At 47.5% G+C, this 24779-nt stretch overlaps 1 protein-coding gene across 1 annotated transcript; it reads left to right on the top strand.

Moving 5' to 3' along the window:
• Positions 1-11329: 11329 nt before the first annotated feature.
• Positions 11330-21132, top strand: LOC110575740 (probable inactive 1-aminocyclopropane-1-carboxylate synthase-like protein 2). Its single transcript, XM_021684758.2, is given in 15 exon segments — positions 11330-11589; positions 11591-11834; positions 13101-13160; positions 13611-13681; positions 14064-14133; positions 14366-14432; positions 15401-15498; positions 15742-15819; positions 16231-16337; positions 17399-17488; positions 18254-18299; positions 18433-18574; positions 19850-19992; positions 20079-20232; positions 21020-21132. Coding segments are annotated over 15 exon segments (1713 nt in total). The 3' UTR covers positions 21103-21132.
• Positions 21133-24779: the final 3647 nt, after the last annotated feature.

The following is a 24779-nucleotide window of genomic DNA, read 5'->3' as shown; positions in this document are numbered from 1 at the left end:
CGAGCCTCGGAGCACAGGGCTGCGGTGGGTTCGAATGGGTTGTGTGGCCCGCCCCTGGCTCGGTACCCAGGCTTCACGGGCGCACACTATGTGCACGGGGCCTGGCTGCTCTCGGAGGGCACGGCCCATAGCCCACCTTTCCTTGTCCTCTCACCCCAGCTTCGCTGCTGCTGTGGAGGTGGTGGCCCTGTTTTCCGTGCCAGGAAGGAAAATAAGGGCTTAGCGCCCCCTCTTGGCGAGTCCTGGTTACAGCTGCTGTGGTCGGAGGAGGAGGGCACAGGAGAGGGGCTCCAGCTGTGGCAAGTTGTGGGCGATGCCCCACAATGTCCAAGTTGTGGGCAATGAGGGTTTTCCTCTGGGCAAGTCTTCAGTCCACCGTCAACATTCACCTGGTGCCTACAGTTAATTGATTCCCTCAATCCCGCTTCAATTACTGATAAGTTGCCAAGAACATTGAACAAACAATAACCAAGAACCAGCCTCCCCCCGACCCCCGTGCCTTGGAACTGTGGCAGAACCTGAGAAGCCTAAGTGCAGAGGGGGAGCCAGACCTTAGACAATTGCATTATGGTACTCATCCATCCATCCACTCATTTATCCATCCATCCATCCAACCATCCATCCATTCATTCATCCACAAATGTTACTGAGCTTCCCTAAGGGCCAAGCATGGTTCTTTGCATTTGAGAAACATCAGTAAACAAAACAACTGAAGACCTTTGCCTTCACGGAGTTTATGTTTTAGAAGGGGGACTGAAAAGAAACAATGCATATAATGAATAATAACGTATATGGTACGTTTGGAGGGGAAAAGTGCTGTAAAAAATGGCAGGTAGAATGGGGGAGGAGGCACCACGGTGTGGTAAGGGTGGACGCGGCTTGTGAAATGAAGTTGGTGGTCATACTAGGCCGCTGAGAGAAGGTGACATCTGAGCAGGGACAAGGAGGTGAGAGAGTGAGCCAACAGGGTTTTAGGGGCAGGGCAGTGCAGGCCCAGCTGGAGCAAAGGCCCTGAGGCACGCTGCCTGGCTTATGTGCTTTTTACCCTCTGTTTGGGCAAAATGCATGGGGATATAGGGCGTGGGCTCCTCAACCTACCTGGGGAGTCAGGGAGGGAAGATTCCTTGGAGGCGGTGACACGCACGTGTAGACCTGAAGGAGAAGCAGAGGTCTGCCGACCAGGTGAGTCTGTGAAAGGGCTTTCTGATTGCAGGGAACAGTAGGTACAAAGGAGGAATGAGAGGTCATGGTGTTCTGGGAGAGTTAAGGAGGGTCAGTGTTTGGGCTTGTCGCAGGCAGTGGGAGTGGGAGTGGGAGGGGTGTGCAAAGAATGAGATTAGGGAGGTAATCTGTGATTGATGATTCTAGAGTCTGATATGCCACATGAATGAGTTTGGATTGTGATGTTGCAGACTAATGGCTGGGGCTCTGACAGAATCTGGTCAAACCATGCTCACAGTGCTTACTTTTTTTTTAATTTGATGCACGTAGGGAGGTTATGCCGGCTGCATTTAGCCAATGTCCTCCCCAATCTACCCTTTGCCTTAAGCCAGCTTTGCGCGTTTGTTACTGTTGTGTCCCTGAAGATATTTGACTTTATAACCCCTGTAGGGTGAAGGGGACCCATGGGAGGATCTTGAGCACAGGAAAGATGTGATCAGACTTTTCCACTGGGAGGTGTTCTGGGGCTTCTTGAGGCCAGGGACCTTCTCTTTCATTCTGAGAGTCTCGGGGCCTAACACAGTCTAACACAGGGTCTAACACATGTAGTATGGGTACATAATAAGTACCCGGTGAATTGGTTCTAGTTTTGTGCTTTAATGAATGGGGAGTGAACAGATAAATGACGGAAGGGATGGGCCGTCAGTACAGGCCAGGCTGGGGGATACATGAGGTCCTAACCCTCTGGGGTAAGGTGCCCACCCATAGCTTAAACTTCCTCTCACGTGGAGTCCGCTAGGGCAACGTCTCTCCAAGAGTAGTCCATCATCACCTGCCATGCTTGTTTTAGAATGTAGGCTACTATGCCCAATTACAGACCTACCGAGTTGAAATCCCTTGGCGGAGCCCAGGCATCTGTGCATTAGACAAACACCCACTGAAGTTGGAGAAGAGTCACAAGGCAGGGCATTTTCAGACCACAGGCTGCTTTTGGCCTTGTTTCTGTTTGTTGACCCTCAGGGAAAGTGGGACAGAGCTGGGTGTCCTTGTCAAGTTGTCCTTCCTGCCCTAGGTTAACCCACTTCACCTTGTTCTCAATCATGGCCTCTCCAGAAGTGGGGAAAGCTAGTAGCTCATTTGTTCTTTAATTGAGATTTGATTGCTCCAGTGGTTCTCAAATGCTGGTAGTATTTGAATCACCTGGCAGCCTTGAGCTATTACATGGGCCCAGGCAGTAGCTATTCCTAGAGCCTCTTGCGCTTTAGAAGCTCTCCAGGTGGTGCCAATGCCTCCAAAGCTTGAGAACCTTGGCTCCAATAGATGGCTCTTCCATGTTTGGGTGTCGCTGAGCCTTTCTCTGTAGACGCAAAGAAAGGCCATTTTAGGTAATAGAGAATGCCTGGGGAGATCCCCTTGGGAAGGAAAAGGTGGATCTTATTATTGCCCTTGAAACCACCTTGTACTTAAAAGCAGGGCATGGGTGCCCAAAGCCGTAAGCAAGCTTGGTGAGAGGAGGAGGGTGGTGGAGAGGTCTCTGAGCCCTGATGGTCAAGGATAGTTTCATCAGGCACAATAGGGATTTTAGACGGGAGAAGAGATGAGTGGAAATAGAGACAAAGGTAAATGTGGGGTAGTGGGGACAGGGGAGCCGCGGCATGTGGAGTGGGAGAGGGGCTTTGGGGCTTCAGCTGGGGCTCCTGAGCCCCCTGGTGGGGTAGGGGGCTTCTGGATTCCCACAAGTGAACGCCAAGCTTTGAAGGTATGTGCAGCTTTCCAGGAAGAGGCCTTGAGGAGGGATGGTTAAGAGGGCAGTTGGAGCCTGGGGTTAGCAGACTTGGGGTTAAAGCTCCCCTTTCCCATCCTACTTGTGTGAGTCATCTCCTTCTTTGGGGCCTCTGTTTTCTCATCTGTAAAGTGAGGCTAATGGCGGTACTCTCCTAACAGTCGTTTTGAGGATTAAATCACCCAGACCAGAGCCTGGTTCAAGGCAGTGCTCAAGCAGTGTTAGCTGTCATTGATCATATTGGAGTTTTGGAGGGTCCTGTGTCCCCCCAAACAGCTTACACCATTCATACCTATTCTGGATATATTGGGGGGCCTTATTAAATTCAATGGACTGTAATAAATTATGCCCTTAGTTGGTCCTTCTGAAGGCTGGGACTAATTCTTACTTCCTAGCAGTTAGGATTAAATGCTGCATGGGGCTGGGGCTGGGGTTGCTGGGCAGTTGTTAGGCGCACTCACTAGGTAAGTGACCAGGGGTTGAAAGTACCGGTCTAGTGTTTACTACCAAAGTCTGGTTGGCATATATGTGCAACAGAGGTGTGGCTGTGTTCCCATAAAACTGTATTTACAGAAACATGAGTTGGGCCTCCATTCTATAACTACACTAAATTCTCTTGTAGATCATCTGCCAATTCTCTAGTGTCTTCCAGGCAGAGAGTAGTAATCTGTAGATAGCAGACCTCCAAATTCCCTTGTTCTAACTCTAGTTTCTTTCCTTGCCTAATATTCTCAGCTGAGACCCTGGTACCATGTTAGATATTTAACAGTGACAGTGGGTAGCCTTTTCTTTTGTTCAGGATTTCCAGCCTTTCAGAGTTTGCCGATTGAATAGGAGGCTGGCTTTTTGGCTGAGATGTGTCTAATGTTAAAGAGGTATCCATTCGGGGCGCCTGGGTGGCTCAGTCGGTTAAGCGTCTGCCTTTGGCTCAGGTCATGATCCCAGTGTCCTGGGATCGAGCCCCGCATCGGGCTCCCTGCTTGGCAGGAAGCCTGCTTCTCCCTCTCCCACTCCCCCTGCTTGTGTTCCCTCTCTCGCTGTGTCTCTCTCTGTCAAATAAATAAATAAAATCTTAAAAAAAAAAAAGAGGTATCCATTTATCCTACTGTCTAAGTCAAGAATGGGTGTCTGATTTTGTCAGATGTCTTTTTAGTGTTTATAGATCAAGTGATTTTTATCCCACTAGGATCTATTAACTATAAACTATGAACTTTATCAAATCCGTTATTGTTTAATTATAAAATGTGGGTATATTTCCTTTTCTCTAGAATAGTTTAAATAGCACTGCAATAATGTAGAGTTTCTGATGAGACTGTCTGGGACCGGTACTTTTTTAGGGAATCAGTTCTTTGATAACTTCTATGTAAATTGTTTCGACTTTCTCATCTGGAATTAGGATTAATAAACTACATTTTTAAGCTAAATTGTCAATTTCATCCAGACTTGAACATTTTCTGTATGTGCCTTTTGTGTGTGTGTGTGTGAATTGGCTCTTCGTTTTTTTTTCTACTATAGATAATTCTGTAAATATGCTCCTGTGTACTTGGCACCTGCCCCCATATTGGTCTTCCCACTCGATGGGCTAGCATTGGAAACAAGCTTCACTTTGCTATTCATATCCTAACAGTTTTAAATTAGCTACAGCTGCATTTAAAAAAACCCAGTTCCTAAATATAGTAAAATTCCTAAGTGTACAGTTTGAACTATGACAAATGGTTATGGCCATGTAACCACCACCTCATTAAGTTCTAGATCACGTCATCTCCCCAGAAAGTTCCCTGCACCCCATTATAGTCAGTTTCCCAACTCTCTCCCCGGGCAACCACTGTTCTGATTTTTATCACTCTTGATTACTTTTGCTAGTTCTATAAGTAGAACTGTACAATATGTACTGTGTCTGGTTTCTTTCACTCAGTTGTCTTTGAAGTTTTTAAAGGCAAACCTACTTGTGCAGATTAATAGTATTCTCCACACAAATCCAGTTCCTCTATGGGGAGGAATTGGTACTGCCTAATGAAGTATTGATGCTTTGATGGCTACAGGTTTCTAGGTTGGGCGCTATTTTCTTTCTGTATATTGAAAATAACATTTCATTGTTTCAGGTTTCCCCTGTTGGCTGAAGTCAGCTTCTGGTCTATTATTCCTTTAAGGGTAACTTTTTTTTCTTGGCTGCTTTTGAGATGTTTGCTTTTTGTAGATGATATATATATACATGTATTATCCTAAATATATATGTATGTACATATATATGTATGTATATATGTAGATTTCTTTATTCTAATTTGCATTTGTTGGGCTTCTTGAATCCATGCTTTGGTGTCTGATTATTTGGCACTGATGAAACATCTTATTCAGATTGCTTCTGCTCCATTTTTCTCTTCCTTTGGGACTCCAGATGAATATGTATATGTATATTTTAGATTTTCTCATATCTTCTCTTAACTTTCTTTTGTGTCTTCATGTCACATTCTAGAAAGTTTCTTCAGCCTCTTCTTCTGGGTCACTAATTTTCTCTTTACGTTTATCTAATATGAGAATAAACCCTTCCAGTGAGGATTTTCACTTTTGGTCATTGCATTTTACCCTCTAGAATGGATTATCAAAAGGACAGATTTGAAAGAAAACAATTTCCAGTCTGCCAATTTTCAGACTTGGGTTTTTATCTCCTTGAACAGAAAAGTGATTATTTTACAGTCTACCATTAGTAGCTGGAGTCTAGTTAGTCTTTCTGTTGTCTGCACTGGTCTTACCTCATGCTCTTTGTTCATGTGTTTGGATTTTGTGTTTTGGACACTGTATTTGAAAAGTGATCCTCTGAGAAATGCAAGTCTAAGGTAACCACATCCAGAGTATTTATTAGCTTCTGCCCGGGGAATTTGAGTCACGAACAATAGAGGAGGACAAAGTTGTTGGATGAAGTTCATCCAACTCCAGAAATTGAGATCTCCTGGGCATTGTGACATGAAGCCCAGCTGCTGTCCATTCAAGGACTGGTTTTCAGCCAACTTATGCTCGTTCCCAGAAGTTCTGGACTCAAGTGGGAGGTCTGAGGTTTAAAATCCTGGCTCTCCTGTGGGACCATGGAAGTGACTCATCTTCATTAATCTTCAGTTTTCTCACCTTGAATTGAGGCATCTTCTCATCTAACATATGGAGAAACTGATGCCCAGACAGGGAAGATAATTCTTGCAACATGCTACAATTGGTGAGTAGGAACTCTAAAATATAACCTAAGCTCTTCAAGCCTGCTTTTACCTGAGATTTCAGTTTTGCAACTTGTGTTGAGGGGTCTCTCTTCCCAACACCTTGCTTCCCAAGCACATAGAGGAGACTCTGCAATCCTTATCCTACTTACCATAATAAGAAGGAAATATCTGAATTAGGTCAGAGGACTGGGACACCAGGGGAGGCTGGTACATGGCAGAGGGAGGGAAGGTTGGAGGGCAAGGCAGAGCTAGAAGAGCTTGTAGGGTACTAGGAAAATTGACATAAAAAATTTCCTGCTGTAAAGGGTATACCCATGTGCTGGCATTGCAAACAAACAGGAGACCAGCTTGTTCCCAGCTCATTTCCTGTGTTCGCTCCTTCTCAGCTTCTACTATTTGTCAGCCTTTTCAGAGGGCTATTGCTGTCTGCTGAGCTGGCTCTGAGACACTGCTTCTAGCTGTTCTAGAAGGTCCCTGAGTGTGACTTAACAGGTAGATGGTTGGAAGCTGGGGAATACTGAAACCAAAGGTACGTACAAGAGGACTTGAGGAAAGGGTTGGTATACCCCAGTACAATTTAGGGACATTATTGCCTTTGTGGGCCAACTTCTTTCACAATAGACTTTTCCTATAGCAAAGACAAGTCTTGGCAGAGGCCTAACTGCCAGGTTTCCTCCTGGCCTTGCCACATACTTCCTTTTTTTTTTTTTTTTTAAAGATTTTATTTATTTATTTGACAGAGAGAGACACAGCGAGAGAGGGAACACAAGCAGGGGGAGTGGGAGAGGGAGAAGCAGGCTTCCCGCCGAGCAGGGAGCCCGATGCGGGGCTCAATCCCAGGACCCTGGGATCATGACCTGAGCCGAAGGCAGACGCTTAACTCAGGCAGACTGAGCCCCCCAGGCGCCCCAACACATACTTCCTTCCTTATTAGAAAATACATTCTGCCAAGAAAATACACTTCTTTCAGGTACTTGCCTTGGCACCTATTTGTTGTTCCATAAGCCTGTCTGAGAGGTCCTCATTCTATCTGCTGTAAGCAGCCTTTCTCCTCCAATGGCTTGTTGGGCCGCACTGGCCTCCGGTTTCCCTACGTGATCCTGATTGCTATTTTCTTTGGTCCTAGAGTCCCTGGCTGAGAGCTGGGTAGATGGGGCAGAATCGTGGAACTTTGGTAACATCAAGGACTTCCAGGGCAAGGAGTCCAGTAGTGCCCCTAATTACTGCTTAAATTCTGGGGCTATGTGCTGGTCTAGTGGATACTATGGAACTGTGACATCTTTGATTTTGTTATTAAGTTGACACAAGACAAGACCTTTAATATGTGAGAACCCAGCTCTGGAAGAAAGCAGGCCACCGCCCCCCGCCCCCCCATTGATAACTTCTTGCCCATTGAAAAGAGATCTTGTCCACCATTGTGACCCTTCCCACCAGCACTCCCCAGGACCAACAGAGATGATAGGCACCACTTTTTGAAAGGCAAAACCACAGGAATCTCTCTTGACCCTTAACTACCCCTCTATGCGATCCAAGTATAGATCCCTCTTGACTTATGAGGGGGTTATGTAATGATAAACCCATTACAAGTTGAGAATGCATTTAATTAATACACCTAAACTAATGAACATCTTAGTTTAGCCTAACCTACCTTAAATATGCTTAGAACACTCACATGAACCTACACCTGGGCAAAATCCTCTAACAGTCTACTTTATAATGAAGTGTTGAATATCTCCTGTAAATTATTGAATACTGTACTGAAGGTGAAAAACAGAAGGGTGTCTGGGTCCGGGATAGTTGTAAGATGGTTGTTGACCTTCATGATTGTGGGGCTGACTGGGAGTTGCAGCTCACTACCAGTGCCCGGCATCACGAGACAGGATCCTCCCACATATCCCTGGCCCAGGGATTCAAATTCAAAATTCCAAGTACAGGGGCGCCTGGGGGGCTCAGTTGTTAAGCTTCTGCCTTCGGCTCAGGTCATGATCCTGGGGTCCTGGGATTGAGCCACTGCTCGATCCCTGTCCTAAAAGCCCGAACGTCGGGTTCCTTGCTCCGTGGGAAGCCTGCTTCTCCCTCTCCCACTCTCCCTGCTTGTGTTCCCTCTCTCGCTGTGTCTCTCTCTGTCAAATAAATAAATAAAATCTTTAAAAAAACAAAAGCAAAATTCCAAGTACAGTGTCTACTGAATGCATATCACTTTTGCACCATTGTAAAGTTAAAAAAAAATCATAAGTTGAACCATCCTAAATTGGGGGGATGTCTGTATCCGGAAGGACAGCATGACCTACCTACCTGCAGGGTGGAGAGCCCCATTAAAATGACCTTCCTACTTTTAAGGGAGGGAGTTTGGGCCACAACAAAGCTTTTGCTTGTGGAACACAGGGTTAGCCTAGGCATGAGGGCTTATGTTTGTTCCATTTCTTTCTAAACAGTATGCACGTTCCTAATTCTGGTGAGTGAAGTTCTTTGTATCAGTGTTGATGAGAGGTTGGCACCCTAAGTCAAGACTTGGTACGACTTTGTCCTGTGGCTGCATCTGGTCATTGCTCCATCTTCTATAGCCAAGTCCTCAGTTAGGGCTCCTGTCTTCATGGACTCGGCAATATCCCCGTGGTTGTGCCTCTCCTACTAGTTAGCTAGGTGCTGGGCACTGTGCTAACGATATCATGATGAAGGCTGCCCTGGGGAGACCCTGAACAAGGAACTGTATTAAGTGTCATTCAGGGGAAGTACTAGTTGCTCTGGGAATATCACAAGCTGACTGAACATGGTCGGAAGAGGTTGGGCAGAACGTCCAGTATTTGGGTTCTTTGAGGCTTTAAAAAGGTGTTTCTTAGGTCCTACCCATCATTTTGACTTCTCTTCAGAGGAAAGGGTGGTTTGAATGTTAGAAGTTCTCAAAGCAGAGTCTCAGGAACTCATTAGAACCAAAAATTCCCAGGAGTGCCAGAAGAAAAGACAGGAGAGGTCAGAGATTCAAAGCATCAGGACTGGACCTGCTGTTACTAGCTGTGAAGATGAAGAAATGGGGCCATGAGCCAGGGAACACTGGTGGCCTCTAAAATCTAAGAACAACTCCTGGCCAATAGTCAGTAAGGAAATGGGGATCTCAGTCCTACAACCATATGGAACTAAAATTCTACTAACAACTAGAATAAGCCTGGAAATTAATTCTCCCCTAGTGCCTCCAAAGGAAATACAGCCCTGCTGACACCTAGGTTTTGGCTTTTTTAGACCTAAAGCAGAAAAACCAGCCAAGTCCAATAGACTTCTGACCTACAGAACTATAAGATAATAAATTTGTGTGTTTTAAGCTGCTTAATTTGTGGCAATGTGATAACAGCAATAGAAAGCTAGTACCTCGTTGATGAGTGAAAAAAAAAAATCTTTACACAAACCTGACTGAACAAGACCAGCAACGATTAGGTTACAAAGTCATAACATATTTCAAGAATTGCTGGAAGCAGCTGTAAAATCTGTTTAATACCTCTTCAAAAAAGAATCTCATTAGTCTCTTTATGCATTCCCCCAAAGTGCCTATTTTCCTGACTGGCTCCTGGGAATTGTGCTCTTGGAAATGTCCTGATAAGAGTGTTCTGCCCATTTGAGGCCCTGAACCACTCTAGCTTGTCTAGAGAGATAGTCTGTGCGAACAATGTGATTTATGGGGAACACCTGCTTTCCTTCAGAGGGTCTAGAGCATCAGTAACTGCAGTCAATCACACAGGCACTATGTGCCTTTGTGACCAAACCCTAATAACCCTCCACTTCTAGACTCAGACAAGATTCTCTAATGGGCATCACTTGGCACATATTTTCACAATTTCTTGCTCTTGGAATTAAGTACATCCTTTATAACTCTCCCAGGAGAGGAATCTGAAGGGCATGTGGCTGCTTTCCTCCATTCTTTGCCCCTTTATTGATTTTTGTTTTGTCTCTTTTTGCTGTTAAAAAGATGAGTATAGTGTAACCATTGAGTATATGACTTCTGAGTCCTCTGAGTGCTTCCAGTGAATCAGTGAAACTGGAAGTGGTCTTGGTGACCCCTGACACACCACAGTTTCCACCATCTCAGTCACAATGACTTACTAATATAAAAAAGAACACCAAATATCATACTTCCTATAAGACTAAAAAATTCCCCCCCCCCCAAAAAAAAAGAACCCAAAATTCCCAGCCCCCACCTACTGAATGAAAGTCTGGCAATGAGGCCTCGCCATCCCTGTCCTAAGTCCTCCAGGTGATGCTGGTGAAGTCTGAAGTTCAAGAACCATGTATCGCGCCCATGGTTACTAGTGATGAATGTCTAAGGTGGCCGTCCCAGTGAGCAGGTTGAAGGCATTTATAAGGAAGGGACACAAGGGAGGAGTGGAAGGACCGAGCTTTGAATATCTGGTACGGCCAACTTAGGAAAAAGAGATAAAAAGAAGGGCTGATGTTCTAGGATAAGGGATGGCAGACTTTTTCCATACAAGGCCAGATGATGAATATTTCAGACATTGTGAGCCATATGGTCTGTGTCCCAGCTGTTCCACTCTGCCATTGTGACGTAGAAGCAGCCAGAGGTGATACATAAACCAACAAATGTGACCGCGTTCCCATAAAGCTATTTACAAAAAGAGGTAGCTGGATTTGGCCCTTGGGCAGTAGTTTACTAACCTCTGTTCTAGCAGAATAATTTACTGAGGCTTTTTATTTTCTGGGTGTCCAGGTGTTTGGGTCTCTCCATCTCTCTCTCTCCAGCTCTCTCTCTCTCTCTCTCCAGCTCTCTCTCTCTCTGTCTTCAAAATCCCTTTTTCTTAGAACCCTGTAAAGCAGGAATTGCTCTAATTGAGGCACAGGGTGGAGCCCCCAGAGCCTACCTGTTCAGTTTCCCCTTTTTCTCAAAGTGGGTCCTAACGCTTTTTCTCAGGACACATTTTAATGTCATTGAAGTACAGTGCTCCAGTGTCTGGGCTTGGGGCCACTTAAGCATTGCCGTTGAATGAGTCGGTAATTCTTCCTGAACCGACATGGGCCTGTACCCCATGCGTGGAAGTAGGAGGAGGCAGTGAGGAGCCGGAGATCAGACCTGAAACTGAGGGTCGAGGAGAGTCTCCTTTGCTGCAGTGCATGGTCTCCCTCTCTATCTGCAGGTTCCAGCCAGCCTGCTGAGGCCGAGACAAAGGCCCAGAGCATGAGTCACCAATCAGACACCCTCCATCTGCCCTGTGGTCAGATGAGGGGTCAGGGCCTCAGAAGCCAGGGCACCCGCACCCAGCCCATGGAGATGATGCACTTGCAGCAGACCATCAAGAAGCATATCATGCAGTTGGCCACCAGGCACCAGCAGCAGGATCTGGTGCTGGGGGACCAAAGGCATCATCAGGCCACCGGGGAGCAGGAAGCCCTCCTGGGCAACTTAATGTCCCAGTTGGTCAATCTCCTACAGTCTGGGTGGCCTGGGGCTCCAACCGTCTTACCCTTCCCTGGATGTGAGGGGGGATGTCAGAGGTGGGCAGGGGGCCCAATCAGCCGGGCAGCCTGACCAGCCAGTTCACCAACTGAAGGATCCCGAAGCGACATTTGTCAGCCAGCACCTGTCTAACCGTGGGATCGAAATCTCTGTGTCATACCGGGCCAGCTTCCAGGACTATAAGACGTACCAAGGAGACAAATACCATGAGGACAAGAACCCCTTGGTGAGGATGGGGGGTGGGGAGAGACACCTCCTCGAGGGCCCCGATCACTAGGATTTACTGAGTCCTGTGCCAAGTACTGGGCTCTCTCTCACTCTTCCTAATTCCATGAAGGAGACACTATTGTCATCTTAGAGATAAGGGAATGGGCACAGGAGCAAGGTGACAATGCCAAGAAAGTTAAGAGCTGTGTCTGGGTCCTTCCCGCCCCCCTCTTCCGCATGCTTTCCCTCAGTCCCTGCTCTTGCCCACTAGGTCACAGTGGTCACAGTGCTAAGCAAACCCACCCTCACTGAGTCTAGTTGCTGAATATTGTCTGGCACTGGGGAAAGGAACATTGATAATAACAACCTGAGAGAAGTAAAGGGAGGCCTGATTGGGTGGTCTGAGGTGTCTTAAAGGCTGAATCAGCCAACCATGTGGTAGGGGCGGTAGGGGGTGGGAGGGGGGTCTTCCAGGTAGGAGGAACTGCAGGTGTGAAAGCTTTAAAGTGGGAAGGGCTTGGAGTGATGGGAAAATGAGGCTCCTGAGGCTAGATTGGGGAACATGAGTGACGTGACAAGAGTTGTGAGGTGTTAGGATGGTGAGGTTAGGATAGGGAGCCAGTGAGAGGCTCCCAGCAGGAGCCGTTCACAACAGATCTCTAGCCAGAGGGTGGAGGACAGCCCGAATCATACCTTCTTTTCTGTTTCTAGCTAAGTGATATGTGGTCAATGGTCATCAGCTTTTTCTGGGGACCAACTGAGTCCTGCATCTCCACTGGACTCTGAAGAACCATATCTCCTCCAGTAACTCGAAGGGGCCTCACATTGATATGGAAGTAGCAGAGATGGGCATGAGGCAGGCCCTGGGGCCAGGCAGATGGCGTTCTGCCCGTCCCCGAGGTCATGTGGCTAGTGGGGCAGTCCACATTTCGGAGCCTCCCTCTCTTAAAGTGAGGATCATAATAGAACCTTTTTCTCAGGAGTTATGAGAAGTAAGTCCACTGCATGAGGCACTGAGTCTAGGGCCTGGCACATAGTAAGAACTCAGTGCCTGCTCTCAGGGATAGAAGTACTGGGTAGCTCTAAAGGGGGAAATTGCAAGCTGTACGATTTTTGAATCTATGGCAACTTTTCTAACACTTGAAGCTGTTAGACATGGAGTGAACTGCCTCGTGGGGCAGTGAGATTTCCATTTGAAATAATCTAAGATGAGTCCTTACTGGAATGTTTAAGGAGGTCCCTAGAGGGCAGGGCAAGTGGACTGATCGATTCCTTCCATCTCCAGGGCTTCGTTAACCTTGGCATCAGTGAGAATAAACTCTGCCTTGATCTGAAGACTGAAAGGGTAAGCCAAGTCTTGGGCCATGCTGGGACCCACCATCAGGTCCAGTCCCCCTAGGCTGTTTCTTAGCATGTGGTAGATACAGGAATGGGACTTAGGAGTTTAGGGAAGGGAGTGGGGAAACAGCTTCTTGAATAACACCTCTGACCTCCTGGCTTGCTGTGTTTAGGGGTGTGCTCTGGAGGGGTATATGGTGGGTAGGCTGCCAAGGGAGACTCTGGCCCAAGTGTAGGGTTGTGGAGGTCATCCAACACTCCTCAGTGAATTCTCTTTGTGTAACCTATGACAAGGAGATTGGGGGCTCCATTCATGAAGGGGCATGTGGCATGTTTCCCTATTCTTCTTCCATAAGGCCCTGGGTTGTAGGGCAAACACCCATACGCATCCTAGCAGTAGGATGAGGCAGGTTGGTCTTCCCTGGTCTGGCTGTCCTCATGCTCTGTTTGTCAACAGTTGAGTCAGAGTGATATGAACTTCATTGAGGATGTCCTGCTGCAGTATCCTGATTGGTCAGGGCAACCATTGTAAGTAATTTCTAGATCTAAAGTCTCGTGGCCCCCAGATACCTATTCTCAGGGAGGGAAGGACCCCCGGCACCAGATTCTTGGTTGGCTACTTCCCTATTTCTCTGGGTAACAACTTCCAGAAAATGTCTAGAGTGAAACCACCTCAGGAGGGAGCCTGGTGTAGTAGAAATAGCACCTCCCTGTATTCAGAAGGCCTGAGTTCTCGTCCAAAATCTCACACCTATTGTCTGCATCACCTGGAGAGTTGATGGTGTCAGCCAGTAGCCCTGTGACATGAGGTTGGATGCCTTGCTCTTTGGAAACGACCGTAGGCTACACCTTGAATAAGGAAAGGTCCCTGGGCCTGGGCACCACACAGTCTCTCTGGGTCTACCCATAGCCTGCGGGAAGAGGTGGCCCGGTTCCTGACCTACTACTGCAAGGTACCTGCTCAGCTCGATCCAGAAAATGTGAGTCCATTTCCAAGCCTCACTGCCACCCTGGTAGAGGACTGTATTCTTGGGGCACTCGCTGCATTTTCTAGAACCAGCAGAGACCCTAGGGCCAGGGCAGAGCCAAGGCCAATGGGTCACAGAAGAGGAGGTTCCTGGTGCCTGTCCCTCCTAGGGAGAGGGAGACAAAGGGGCTAGACCTTCTTACATGGGGATTGGTTTTTGACTTCTGCCTTCTGTGCATCTTCAGGTAGTTGTTCTAAATGGCTGCTCCTCTGTATTCTCCACACTGGCCATGGTTCTGTGTGATCCAGGTGGTAAGTCAGTGGGCTCTGCTTTCCCTCAGGAAAAGAGCAGCTCGTGGGCACTGGTCCTTAGGGAAGAAGAATATCTTGACTCAGAGGCCTTTCCCCTAAAGTGCTGGAACTTCTACCCTGATTAGAACATCTTCGTACTATTTCCACAGGAGTGACAGATTTGGGTCCCCATTTAATATGGAAGGAAAACATGGGACAGTCCTCAAGGAGGTATGCCTCAGAAAGAGTGACAATTGGAGCCAACTCATTATATTATTAGCTGGGCTTCTGGACTCAACATCAGTACAGAGAGCCCTGGTAAATTAGCTTAGAGCAGTTAGATTTCCTAACTCCTGTATCCTCCTCTGCCCACCCCCCAAAGGCAAATTAGTTCTAGATCAAATAAGGCCGAGGGATCTGTTCTCAGTCTCCCTCCTAACACCACCCAAACAAGAGTCTCCGGTCTTAATGAGCTCTCGCTGCATAGAAGGAAGTTACCCAGATGGCCAGTTTCACTCAGAGGAGTAGGTGCTTGGTTAACTCATCCGTGAGGCCAAAGGAAGGGGAAGGAAAGAACCCAGGAGCTCACCAGGTGCAGGTAGCCTGGGCCATGCAGAGAGATGAGTGCCCTCTCTTGGCACAGACCTCAGCTTCTAATGTTTGGACAGGAGCTGGTGAGACCTGCTGAATGACTAGCGCTCTACCCGCTAGCAAGCCCGTTTGGGTTTGTAACCTTAATTCGGAGCCATTCCTAGCAATATTCTTCCCCTTCTCTAGTGTTTCCCCACATAACGTTTATAAGAACGTAACTTTTATAGAGCCTGAGGCCAAAAATTAAGCCCCAAGTAGGAGGGATTGCCAAACTAACCTTCTCTGTCTGTAGTGTTGCTACTTGTCTGTGGGGGGGGGCACGGCTGGCAGGTTCCGACTGAGACGCCCCCCCCCCCCCCCCCCCCCCGACTGACAGTGTTTTCTCCCTGTGCTTCCAGAGGCCTTGCTGACCCCCACCCCCTTCTATGGCGGCTTCGTCTTTAGTTCCCACCTGTATTTGAAAGTTGAGCTGATTCTCATCCACCTGGACAGTGAGGTCAGAATGGGGCCCCTTCCCCCGCCAGACAATGGACCGTCCTAAGGGCATTTGGAAGGGGTAGGGGACCTCGCTCTCCTCCCATATAAGTGACGGTGGGGGGAGGATGGGGAAATTAGGGCAAGGAGGGCGTGTGGGACTGCAGGCCTGGGTGTGAGGTGTTGGGCGATGTGTAGAGGAGCGAGGGACCAGGGCTTAGAAGCTTCCAGGTAGGCGGTGCTCAGGCAGAGTGTTTGCCTCCAGAGCAGGGACGTGAACCCCCGCCCGTTGGAGCTCACTGTGGACAAGCTAGAGCAAGCTCTGCTTGAGGCGACGCTTACAGTAAGGAGGGACCCATGTCTTCGGGGTGGGTGCTGCTGCCCCTGAGAGGGGCTGGGTCCGGAGATCCGGGACAGTGTTCTCACCAAGGTGTTGTGGGCTCCTTTGGAAGGGGCTGTGTCCCAGGGGCGTGTCCCCCTAGGAGCCCTGAGCCCCTGTCTCTGGGGGCAGCCCCCAGAGCTCCTCCTTGTTCCCCCTCTGTGGGTGCTAAGAGAGCTGAGTGTTCCAGATCCTACCTAAGTTGCTGAGACCCCAACTAAAGGCCTCGGGGGTGGGGGGGATGTGTCCAAAACTGGGTATCCTGACTTGACCTTTGGCTGAACTTGAGGTAGACGTGAGGGACCTATTATGTTCACCTCAGTGATGTTTTGGGGGTGTTTTGTTTAATTTGGGTTTTTTTTTTTTTTTTTTTAGGGGAAAAAGGTCAGAGGTCTCGTGCTAATCAACCCTCAGAATCCTCTGGGGGATGTCTACTCCTGAGATTCACTGAAAGAATACCTGGAATTTGCCAAGACATAGGTGTTTCACCCCTTGAGACTACACGAAGTCCCTGAACAAGGTTCCTAGAAGTCAGAACCAGATGTCATTTACCCCAGTATTTTTACTGCATAGTATACTTTGCAAAGCTATGTACAACTCACTGAAATTGAAGTAAAAAAAATGCACCCACATGCTTCAACTGAACGTTTTTTGCCATTTTGCCTTTTTTTTTTTTGGCCCAGGTACAGACACCTACATAACAATTGTGATCTGGTTTTTTTGCTTTTCCTCTTCTTGTCATGTAACCACTTTCTCCCAGCATCCGTTTCCCAACTACTTGGCCTGAGGTACCGAGGCAGCCAAATTCTCAGACCTTGTGGGGTGAAGATGTGTCGCCAGAGAACCCTTATGTCCCACTCCCACGGACATGTTAACATCAGTTATCTCTGGAGTCTTGAAATAGCCCTATTCAATAGGGGGTGCTAACCTCCCCATTTTCTAGAAGAATCACACTTATCCAAATTTGATAACTCTAATCCAGACCAATTCATGGCAGAGCATGAGGACAAGAGGAAGAACGCTGGAAGTGTGTGGGCTGGAATTCGACAGAACTGGGTTCAGATCCCAGCTCGAGCACCTGCTAATTGAGGAAACTAACTTTGTCTCAGAAACGGTTTCTTCATCCATAAAATGGAGATACCAGCACTGCTTCAGAGGGCTGTTGGGAGAAAAAACACAATGACCTGCATTAGCACTTAGCCCACTTAATGCCACTATTCAATCTGGACCCTGGGTGGGAGCTCCTGACTGTACCAGATATAAAACTCTTTGGGACACGCAGCCCTCCCCATTGCATTGGTCTCTGCTTGACGGCCGAAGGGTTAGATGTTCTGTTGAGTGTCTTTGGGTCCTATTCCTTCCTACCCCCGAGCCAGGTCTAAGGTGTATGCCCCTTCTGCCTTACCATGCCCCTTGGAAGGGTTGGATGGGCTGCCAGAGCAGTAAGAGTATCTGAACTGTATCCAGAGAAGCCCAAGAAAGAAAGGGAGTTGAGATGAGAGAGAACCTAGATAATATTCTCCCTCTTTTGCCCAACTTGCAGGTACAACCTACATGTGATTATAGATGAGATTTACATGCTGTCTGTGTTTGATGAATCCATCACATTCCACAGCATTCTGAGCATGGAAAGGTGAGTTTGTTGGCCTCAACTGGAGTTTGGAATGCAAGCCATGAGGTTCCTGCTTTTGCTGGGTGTATTCATGGGCCATAAACTTAATTGGCTACGTGCTAGGAACTGGGGCCAAGTGCCACCGGGAGTGTGAAAATGAGCAAAGCATCCTCTTTCCTCCCACGTGTCTTTTTGCAATGCTGTTTTGTACATGAGATAACTTGAAGGCAAGGTAGAAAGTGCACTGTCCCACGTCTACATAGAGCCCCACAGAAGGTCAGGGTAGGAACTTCTTTATAAGTAGTGCATAGGGAAAGAAGAGAAATAGGGCAGAACTTTCTTAAGGGTAGCATGTGGCCCTAAGATACGATCCCAGCAGCCAAAGCAAGGCAAGGCCATGCCGGGCAGAAGGAACAGCTTTATCTGAAGTGGGGCAGTTAGAAATAGGTGAGCATATTTTAGAAACGGTGGGTGGCCCACGTGTGTGAAGAGCTGATTGCCAAGAAGGTGGCTTTGGACCAGCTGCAGGAAGGCTCTGAGCCAGGCTGAGGGGCCTGGGCTTCATTCGGTGGGCCCTCGGGAGCTGTCCCATCTAGTTCCCCAAGGATACCTTTTGCTGACTCCCTGGCTGTTAACTGGGGCAACTGTTTCTTGAACTTTGGGCCCCACAGGCTCTTATGTCTAGGAATGACCTCAAGTCTGTTTTCCTCTCTTGCCCTCATTGACCCCAAGTTTTCATCCTTTCAATATGTCTTTATAACCTTGATTGTACTGTCTCCTCTCCAGTTTGCCTGACCCCAACAGGACCCATGTGATCTGGGGCACCAGTAAGGTAAGCCCCAGCTTCCTGTATTTGTATACCTTCCTGTATTGAGGAATCCTTTCAAATTCTTCAATTTGAAGGGAAAGGGGGCCACAGGAGGTGGGCAAACCGGGTATTCCTCCCCTTACTTCTTTTCCTCTAGGATTACGGCATCTCTGGCTTCCGCTTTGGTGTTCTTTACACGCACAACAAGGAGGTGGCCTCTGCCGTGAGCTCTTTTGGCTATCTCCACAGTGTCTCTGGCATCACCCAGTACAAGCTGTGCCGGCTGCTGCGGGACTGAGGTAGGCAGTGAGTCCCATCCCGCGCTGGGATCGTGGCTAGGCTTCATGGCCATGGGGGAGTCCCTGGGTCTGCTTGGGCCCCTGACATACCTCTAATCCACTGAGACCCTGTTCACGGTCTTGGGTTTAAAGGAGGCAGGACAGGAAGTTTGAAGGCAGGCAGGCTGTAGCTCAGCTCGCGCAGTAGGCAGAGACAAGACGAAGCTGCTGGCCTGAAACACAGATGGGCTTTCATGTTCGGGAACTCGTGCTGTGCCTGGAAAGGCAAATTGTTCTCTAAGGCTTGAAAGACAGAAACCAGTCTCTATGCAAAGGTCAGTTTTCCCTCCCCAATGCCCGGCTTGCTTTAGGCGAAGATGACCCAAAAATGCCATGACTCCTTGAATAGGACTTGACTTCATCTTCCAAGGTGGCCGAAGGAGAGCTGCCATTTGGGCAAGTGGGTGTGGCTAGATCTATGGCACCTGCATTCAGTTTCCTCCATGGGTCACAAGTGAATCCTGGCTTTAGAGGAGACCTCCCCCAACCCCCTCTATTTAAGGCCATCGCCCAAACTTAGATAAGGCCCCCCCTTCTTTAATTCCCTATAACAGGGCAGATGCCAGGCTGGAGGATTTAAATTGAAAGCTGGGATATAATGATACGAATTAATGTAATTTGATAATCTGGTTTAGAAACAATTTGCTTTCAGCTTTGGCAGGGGGAAAGGGGTCGATAGGAGAAATCCAACCAGATGGCTCCGTGCATGGTGCCAGGCCCTCTGATATGTGGCAGAAACCAGGTTCTTAGCCCTTTGGACACGAGTTCTCCACCTTGGACACATGGGAATTATCTGGGGAGCTTAATGCTGATACATGGGCTCTATCCCCAAAGATTCTGGTTTAGATGATCTGGAGGTATAACCTGGGCATCGGGACTTTTAAAAAGCTCCCCAAGTGGTTCTAATGTGCTGCCAGTGCTAAGAACACCTGGGCTAAGGGCCTCCCCAAGCATATCTAGGTTTCTCGAAGTCCACTGTGTGAGGCTCTGAGTATCTGCCCAGTTGGCAATAGCAGCATCTGTCCCACTTCGGGGGCACCCCGACTCTTTGTATCAGAACATTCCTACTGGACTATTGAGAAGGTGTGCTGGGTATGGCTACCGTCAGCGCAGATATAACACAGAGCCTGGCTTGGATAGAAAGAGCTGGTACAAAGCCCAGGGAGGGAGCCTTTGATAAGCCTGCAGATCTCTGCCACCAGACCCGTGACGGCTATCTTCCCCCGACCCGTCCAGAGTGGATTGACGGAGTGTACCTGCCCACTTACCACTCCCGGCTGCAGAGAGCTCACAGATACATCACTAAGAAGTTGAAGGCATTGGGGATCCCTTTTCTCAACCGTGGCTCTGGCCTCTTCGTCTGGATCAATTTGAAAGTGGTGAGCTCTGGAAATGAGGTGTGGTATTCTTGGGCAGCCCTGCCTGATGCGTCTTTGGCTCAGCCCTGTCCTTCGGCCTTCCCTAGTACCTGGATCCGTGCACCTTTGAAGAAGAGCTGCTTCTCTGTCGCCGCTTCCTGGATAACAAGTTGATCTTGTCCCGAGGCAAGACCTACATGTGTAAGGAGGCTGGCTGGTTCCACATGGTCTTTGCGGATAGGCCCCTCCGGCTAAAACAAGGTGAGTGGTCCCGACCTCCCAATCCTGGCCTCCTTCAAAGATGCCCTGTCAACTCCTCTATCGCCCAGTTCCTGGATCTTCTCTTGTTTTTGGCCTTCAGCAGCCTGTAGCACCAGCCCTGCTATGACATCTGTTTCTACCTTCACGTCCTCGAGCTCCTTTGCAAATAGGAACCCATAGATAGGCCCGTGAAGAACACCGCACCCTTTGGGTATCTGTTCTGTGGCTGCCTGGAGCAGGGCATTGGGACTGTGCACTAAGGAGAAGTGGTACACTGCCCTTTGGGGCTAGCAGTACGGCAGGGGAGAGAGGCCGGTAGGGCCGTGGGGGTCCCTGTACATTACACTGCGGAGTTCAGAGTCTCCTCTGAAGGTTTTGGAGAATCTGACCTTCATTTTGCCAATTTTCTATTGCGTCTCGCCACGTGCCAGATACTGTTCTCCCTCTGGGAATAGACCCGTTAACAAGAACATTTATGTCACAGAAATACCTTTTGGAGAATGGACTGAGCAAATAGAGGCAGATAGAAAACCTGATGAGGCCAAGGCCATGAGCCAGGTTACAGGATTTGATAGGAGAGCTGAAGGTGTCCAGCAGGCAGATGCTGGGATAGTGAAGCTTCATGAGAGCAGGTAGACTTGGAAATCCATCCCAAAGAAGGGAGGACTGAACGTCAGCATCCCTGAGCGAGGGGCTCTGTGGTGGTCTGCCAGGCTCTGGGGATGTCTAGGGCCCACCCACAAACCCACTAAATCTTCATTTCTCTGTCCCTGTTTGGACACTCTAGCCACATATCGGTTCTACCAGGTGCTGGAGGAGCAGAAGAGGGATCTGAGAGTGAAGCAACTGGAGAGTGCACAGAGAGAGTAAGTGGTCTGCCTCCCACCCAGCGGCTGCAGCCAGTCACATGCTCAGGGACTCCCTGACGTCAGCCTCTGGGCCAGAAGCCTGGGGTTTGGGCCTGGTGTTGTGACTGAACCAACAGTGGGCCCCTCCGGGAATGGGCTCCTCTGACCCAGTCATCAACCTTCTCCAGCTGAGCATCTGTCGCTTTGGAAGATTTGCATCTTTTTAGTCTTTGCTAGCCATGTATGTGTACATGAAATGTTTTTATGGGGGTTGGGGTGGGGGCTTGCTGGGTCCCGATTTTATGGTTTTATTTTTGTAGTCCGCATCTAATAAATTTCATGTTCTCTTAAATTCTAGGCTTATTCTCTTTTTTACATTCTTCGTATCACCTCTGGGAGATTTTTTTGGGGGGGTGGGGGTTTCTTTTAAATTCTAAGGCAAATTGTATGTGAAGAATACTGTCCAGGGAAGGTGAAAAAGGAAGGAAAAAAGTGATCCCTAATTGACAAAGCACATTCTAGATGTCAGGATCCTATGGGACATCGTATCCCACAAGATCACACCCACCTTGCTCATGTGTGGCTGCAGTGCAGGGTAAGGGTGTAATGCCAGATGTTCCTTCTTCCAAATAGGAGTTCTTTGCGCTTTTTCAAAAGGCTTTTATTAATTAAAAAAAATTTTTTTTTAAGTATTTTGAGAGAGAGCGCGTGAGCGCACAAGCGCGGGGAGGGGCAGGGGAAGAGGGAGAAGCAGACTCCCCACCAAGCAGGGAGCATGACATGGGGCTCAATCCCAAGACCCAAGATCATGACCTGAGCTGAAGGCAGATGCTTAACCAACTGAGCCTCCCAGGCGCCCCTCAAAAGGCTTTTATTTTTATTTATTTATTTATTTATTTATTTTATTTTTTAAAGATTTTTTTATTTATTTATTTGAGACAGAATGAGAGAGAGAGAGAGCTCATGAGAGGGGGGAGGGCCAGAGGGAGAAGCAGGCTCCCCGCCGAGCAGGGAGCCTGATGCGGGACTTGATCCTGGGACTCCAGGATCATGACCTGAGCCGAAGGCAGTCGCTTAACCGACTGAGCCACCCAGGCGCCCCTCAAAAGGCTTTTAAAATGAATCTCTAGTGATAAGCCTGAGGTCTTCCATTTTCATCTCTAGTGTTTTCAGCCATTCAAATCACACCACCTGGGAGTTTCTCTGTAAAGCTCTTGCATATCTGCACTTCAGTCGGAGGACTGTGGGCCTGGCACAGACGACCACATTTTATAGATGACGAAAGAGCTTTTAGCACCAACTGATGGCTTTGGTCAGTCACTTGGCTTTGTGACCATCCTCTCCCTTGGGTCCAGATTTGGTGGTTCTTGTTCTTCAATGACAATCTTTTTCTTTTCTTTTTTAATCAACAAAAGCAGTATTCCAGCAAATCCTGACTCTTTAGGTTTTTTGTTTTGTTTTGTTTTGTTTTATACCAGACAGTGTTCATTAGAAGTTGACTAATAGGGTAACGGACACAGAGCGGGAATTCACTGGATAAATGAGGGAGCTCATGGGACCAGAGAGAAGATGCAGATGTGAAAGATGAGAGGCAGAGGTGCTCTTGGGATCTCTGTAATGGGGCCTAATAGTCTCATCAGGACACTGCCCTCGGTTGAAAGGGATGATGCCTTCCATGGAAGGGATAGACTCTTTTGTATTCCATTCCCGTCAAGATTTGAATGGTTGAGTGGAGAAAACTTAATATCTCCCTATCCATGAGCATGGAATCTCCTTCCATTTATTTAGGTCTTTAATTTCACTCAGCAAGGTCTTTGTGGCTTTCAGAGAACACAATTTCGTCCTACACACATCTTGTTAAGTTTATCCGTATACTATGCTTTTCATGTTCTGCTAAAGGTATTGTTAACTTCATTTTCGAATTTTTTTTGCTAGTGTGAAACAATTGATTTTTGTATCTTGTATCTATCAAGAGCTTTGAAGGCTCTGAGATTTTACCCTACGTACAGACAGCTTTCATGGATGCTGGCAGAAGGCATGAGAATTTTGGGTCAGAGAATTATTACTCACAACAGTAGGAGGAATCAGAGTATCAGCTTTTGATTCCCCAAGCCCTGATTACTGCAGGGAAGAGTGAGGAGGACCCGCTGATGACTGCACCTGCCATGGGGTGTCCTGCAGAAGAGCAAACCCAAGCTTAAGGAACAAGATTCTTTTATGGTGAGCAGTAAGCTTGCCTGAACCCTGGCCCCCAAAGGAGACATTATCTTTATTATATTGAGTAATAAACCTACCCTTTGCTCTGGAGAGACACACTATTGCTATCATCCAATGCTATTCACTCTACACATGTGTGTATATATGTGTGTATGTACGTGAGTGTGTATCTCCTTGAAGACAGCCTAGAACAAAGGCAGTCAGTGCCCCTCCTTGTAAGACAGGCAGAAACACGAGAGACCCAGGAAGAATCCTCTCCTGACAGTATCTTGTGAACTTGCTAAACTCATTATTAGCCCTAGTAGCATGGTGGGGGGAGGGGATTTCTTTGAATTTTCAAAGTATACAATCATGTTGATTGTGAATAAAGGTGATTTTCCTTCTTCCTTTTTAATATTTCTAATTTTTCTGTTCTAATTGCATTGCCTAGAACCTCCAGTACAATGTTAAATAAAAGTAGTGAGGGAGGACATTCTCGTTCTCAATCTTAGCAGGACTGAGGTCACTCTCGCCTTTTTTTTTTTTTTTCAAGGAGGGGGTTGGGGAGCCAGAGGGAGAGGGAAAGAGAGAATCTTAAGCAGGCTCCATGCCCAGTGAGTAGCTGATCTCACAACCCTGAGATCATGACCTGAGCTGAAATCAAGAGTCAGACGCCTAACCAACTGAGCCACCCAGGCACCCGACCCTTAAGTACAATGTTACTGTAAGTATTTTTCATACTGCCCTTCACCAGATAAGAGTTCCTTCAGTTCCTAGTTTGCTGAGAGTTTTTCCCATGAATAAGGGTTCAATTTTTGTCATATGTTTTTATCTATACCTCTAGAGAAGATATAATTGTTTTAAGTGTTAGTGTGGTAAATTACACTGAATCTTTTATTATTATTAACATAATGTATTATTTGTTTCAGGGGTACAGGTCTGTGATTCATCAGTCTTACACAATTCATAGCGCTCACCATAGCACATACCCTCCCCAATGTCCATCACCCAGACACCCCATCCCTCCCACCCCCCCACCACTCCAGCAACCCTGTTTGTTTCCTGAGATTAAGAGTCTCTAATGGTTTGTCTCCCTCTCTGGTTTCGTCTTGTTTCATTTTTCCCTCCCTCCCCTATGATCCTCTGTCTTGTTTCTCAAATTCCTCATATCAGTGAGATCATATGATATTTGTCTTTCTCTGATTGACTTATTTTGCTTAGCATAATACCCTCTAGTTCCACCATCATTGCAAATGGCAAGATTTCATTTTTTGATGGCTGCATAATATTCCATTGTATATATATATGCACCACATCTTCTTTAACCATTCATCTGTTGATGGACATCTAGGCTCTTTCCATAGTTTGGCTATTGTGGACATTGCTGCTATAAACATTGGGGTGCATGTGCCCCTTCGGATCCCTACATTTGTATCTTTGGGATTTACATTGAATCTTTTAAATGTTAAGCCAATGTTCTATTCCTGCAATAAGGTGCACGGA

The sequence above is a fragment of the Neomonachus schauinslandi genome, chromosome 11 (genome assembly GCF_002201575.2).
Source record: "Neomonachus schauinslandi chromosome 11, ASM220157v2, whole genome shotgun sequence".
In the NCBI taxonomy this organism is placed as follows: domain Eukaryota; kingdom Metazoa; phylum Chordata; class Mammalia; order Carnivora; family Phocidae; genus Neomonachus; species Neomonachus schauinslandi.
The sequence above is the reverse complement of the archived record's forward strand: the minus strand, read 5'-3'. Positions and strand labels throughout refer to the sequence as shown.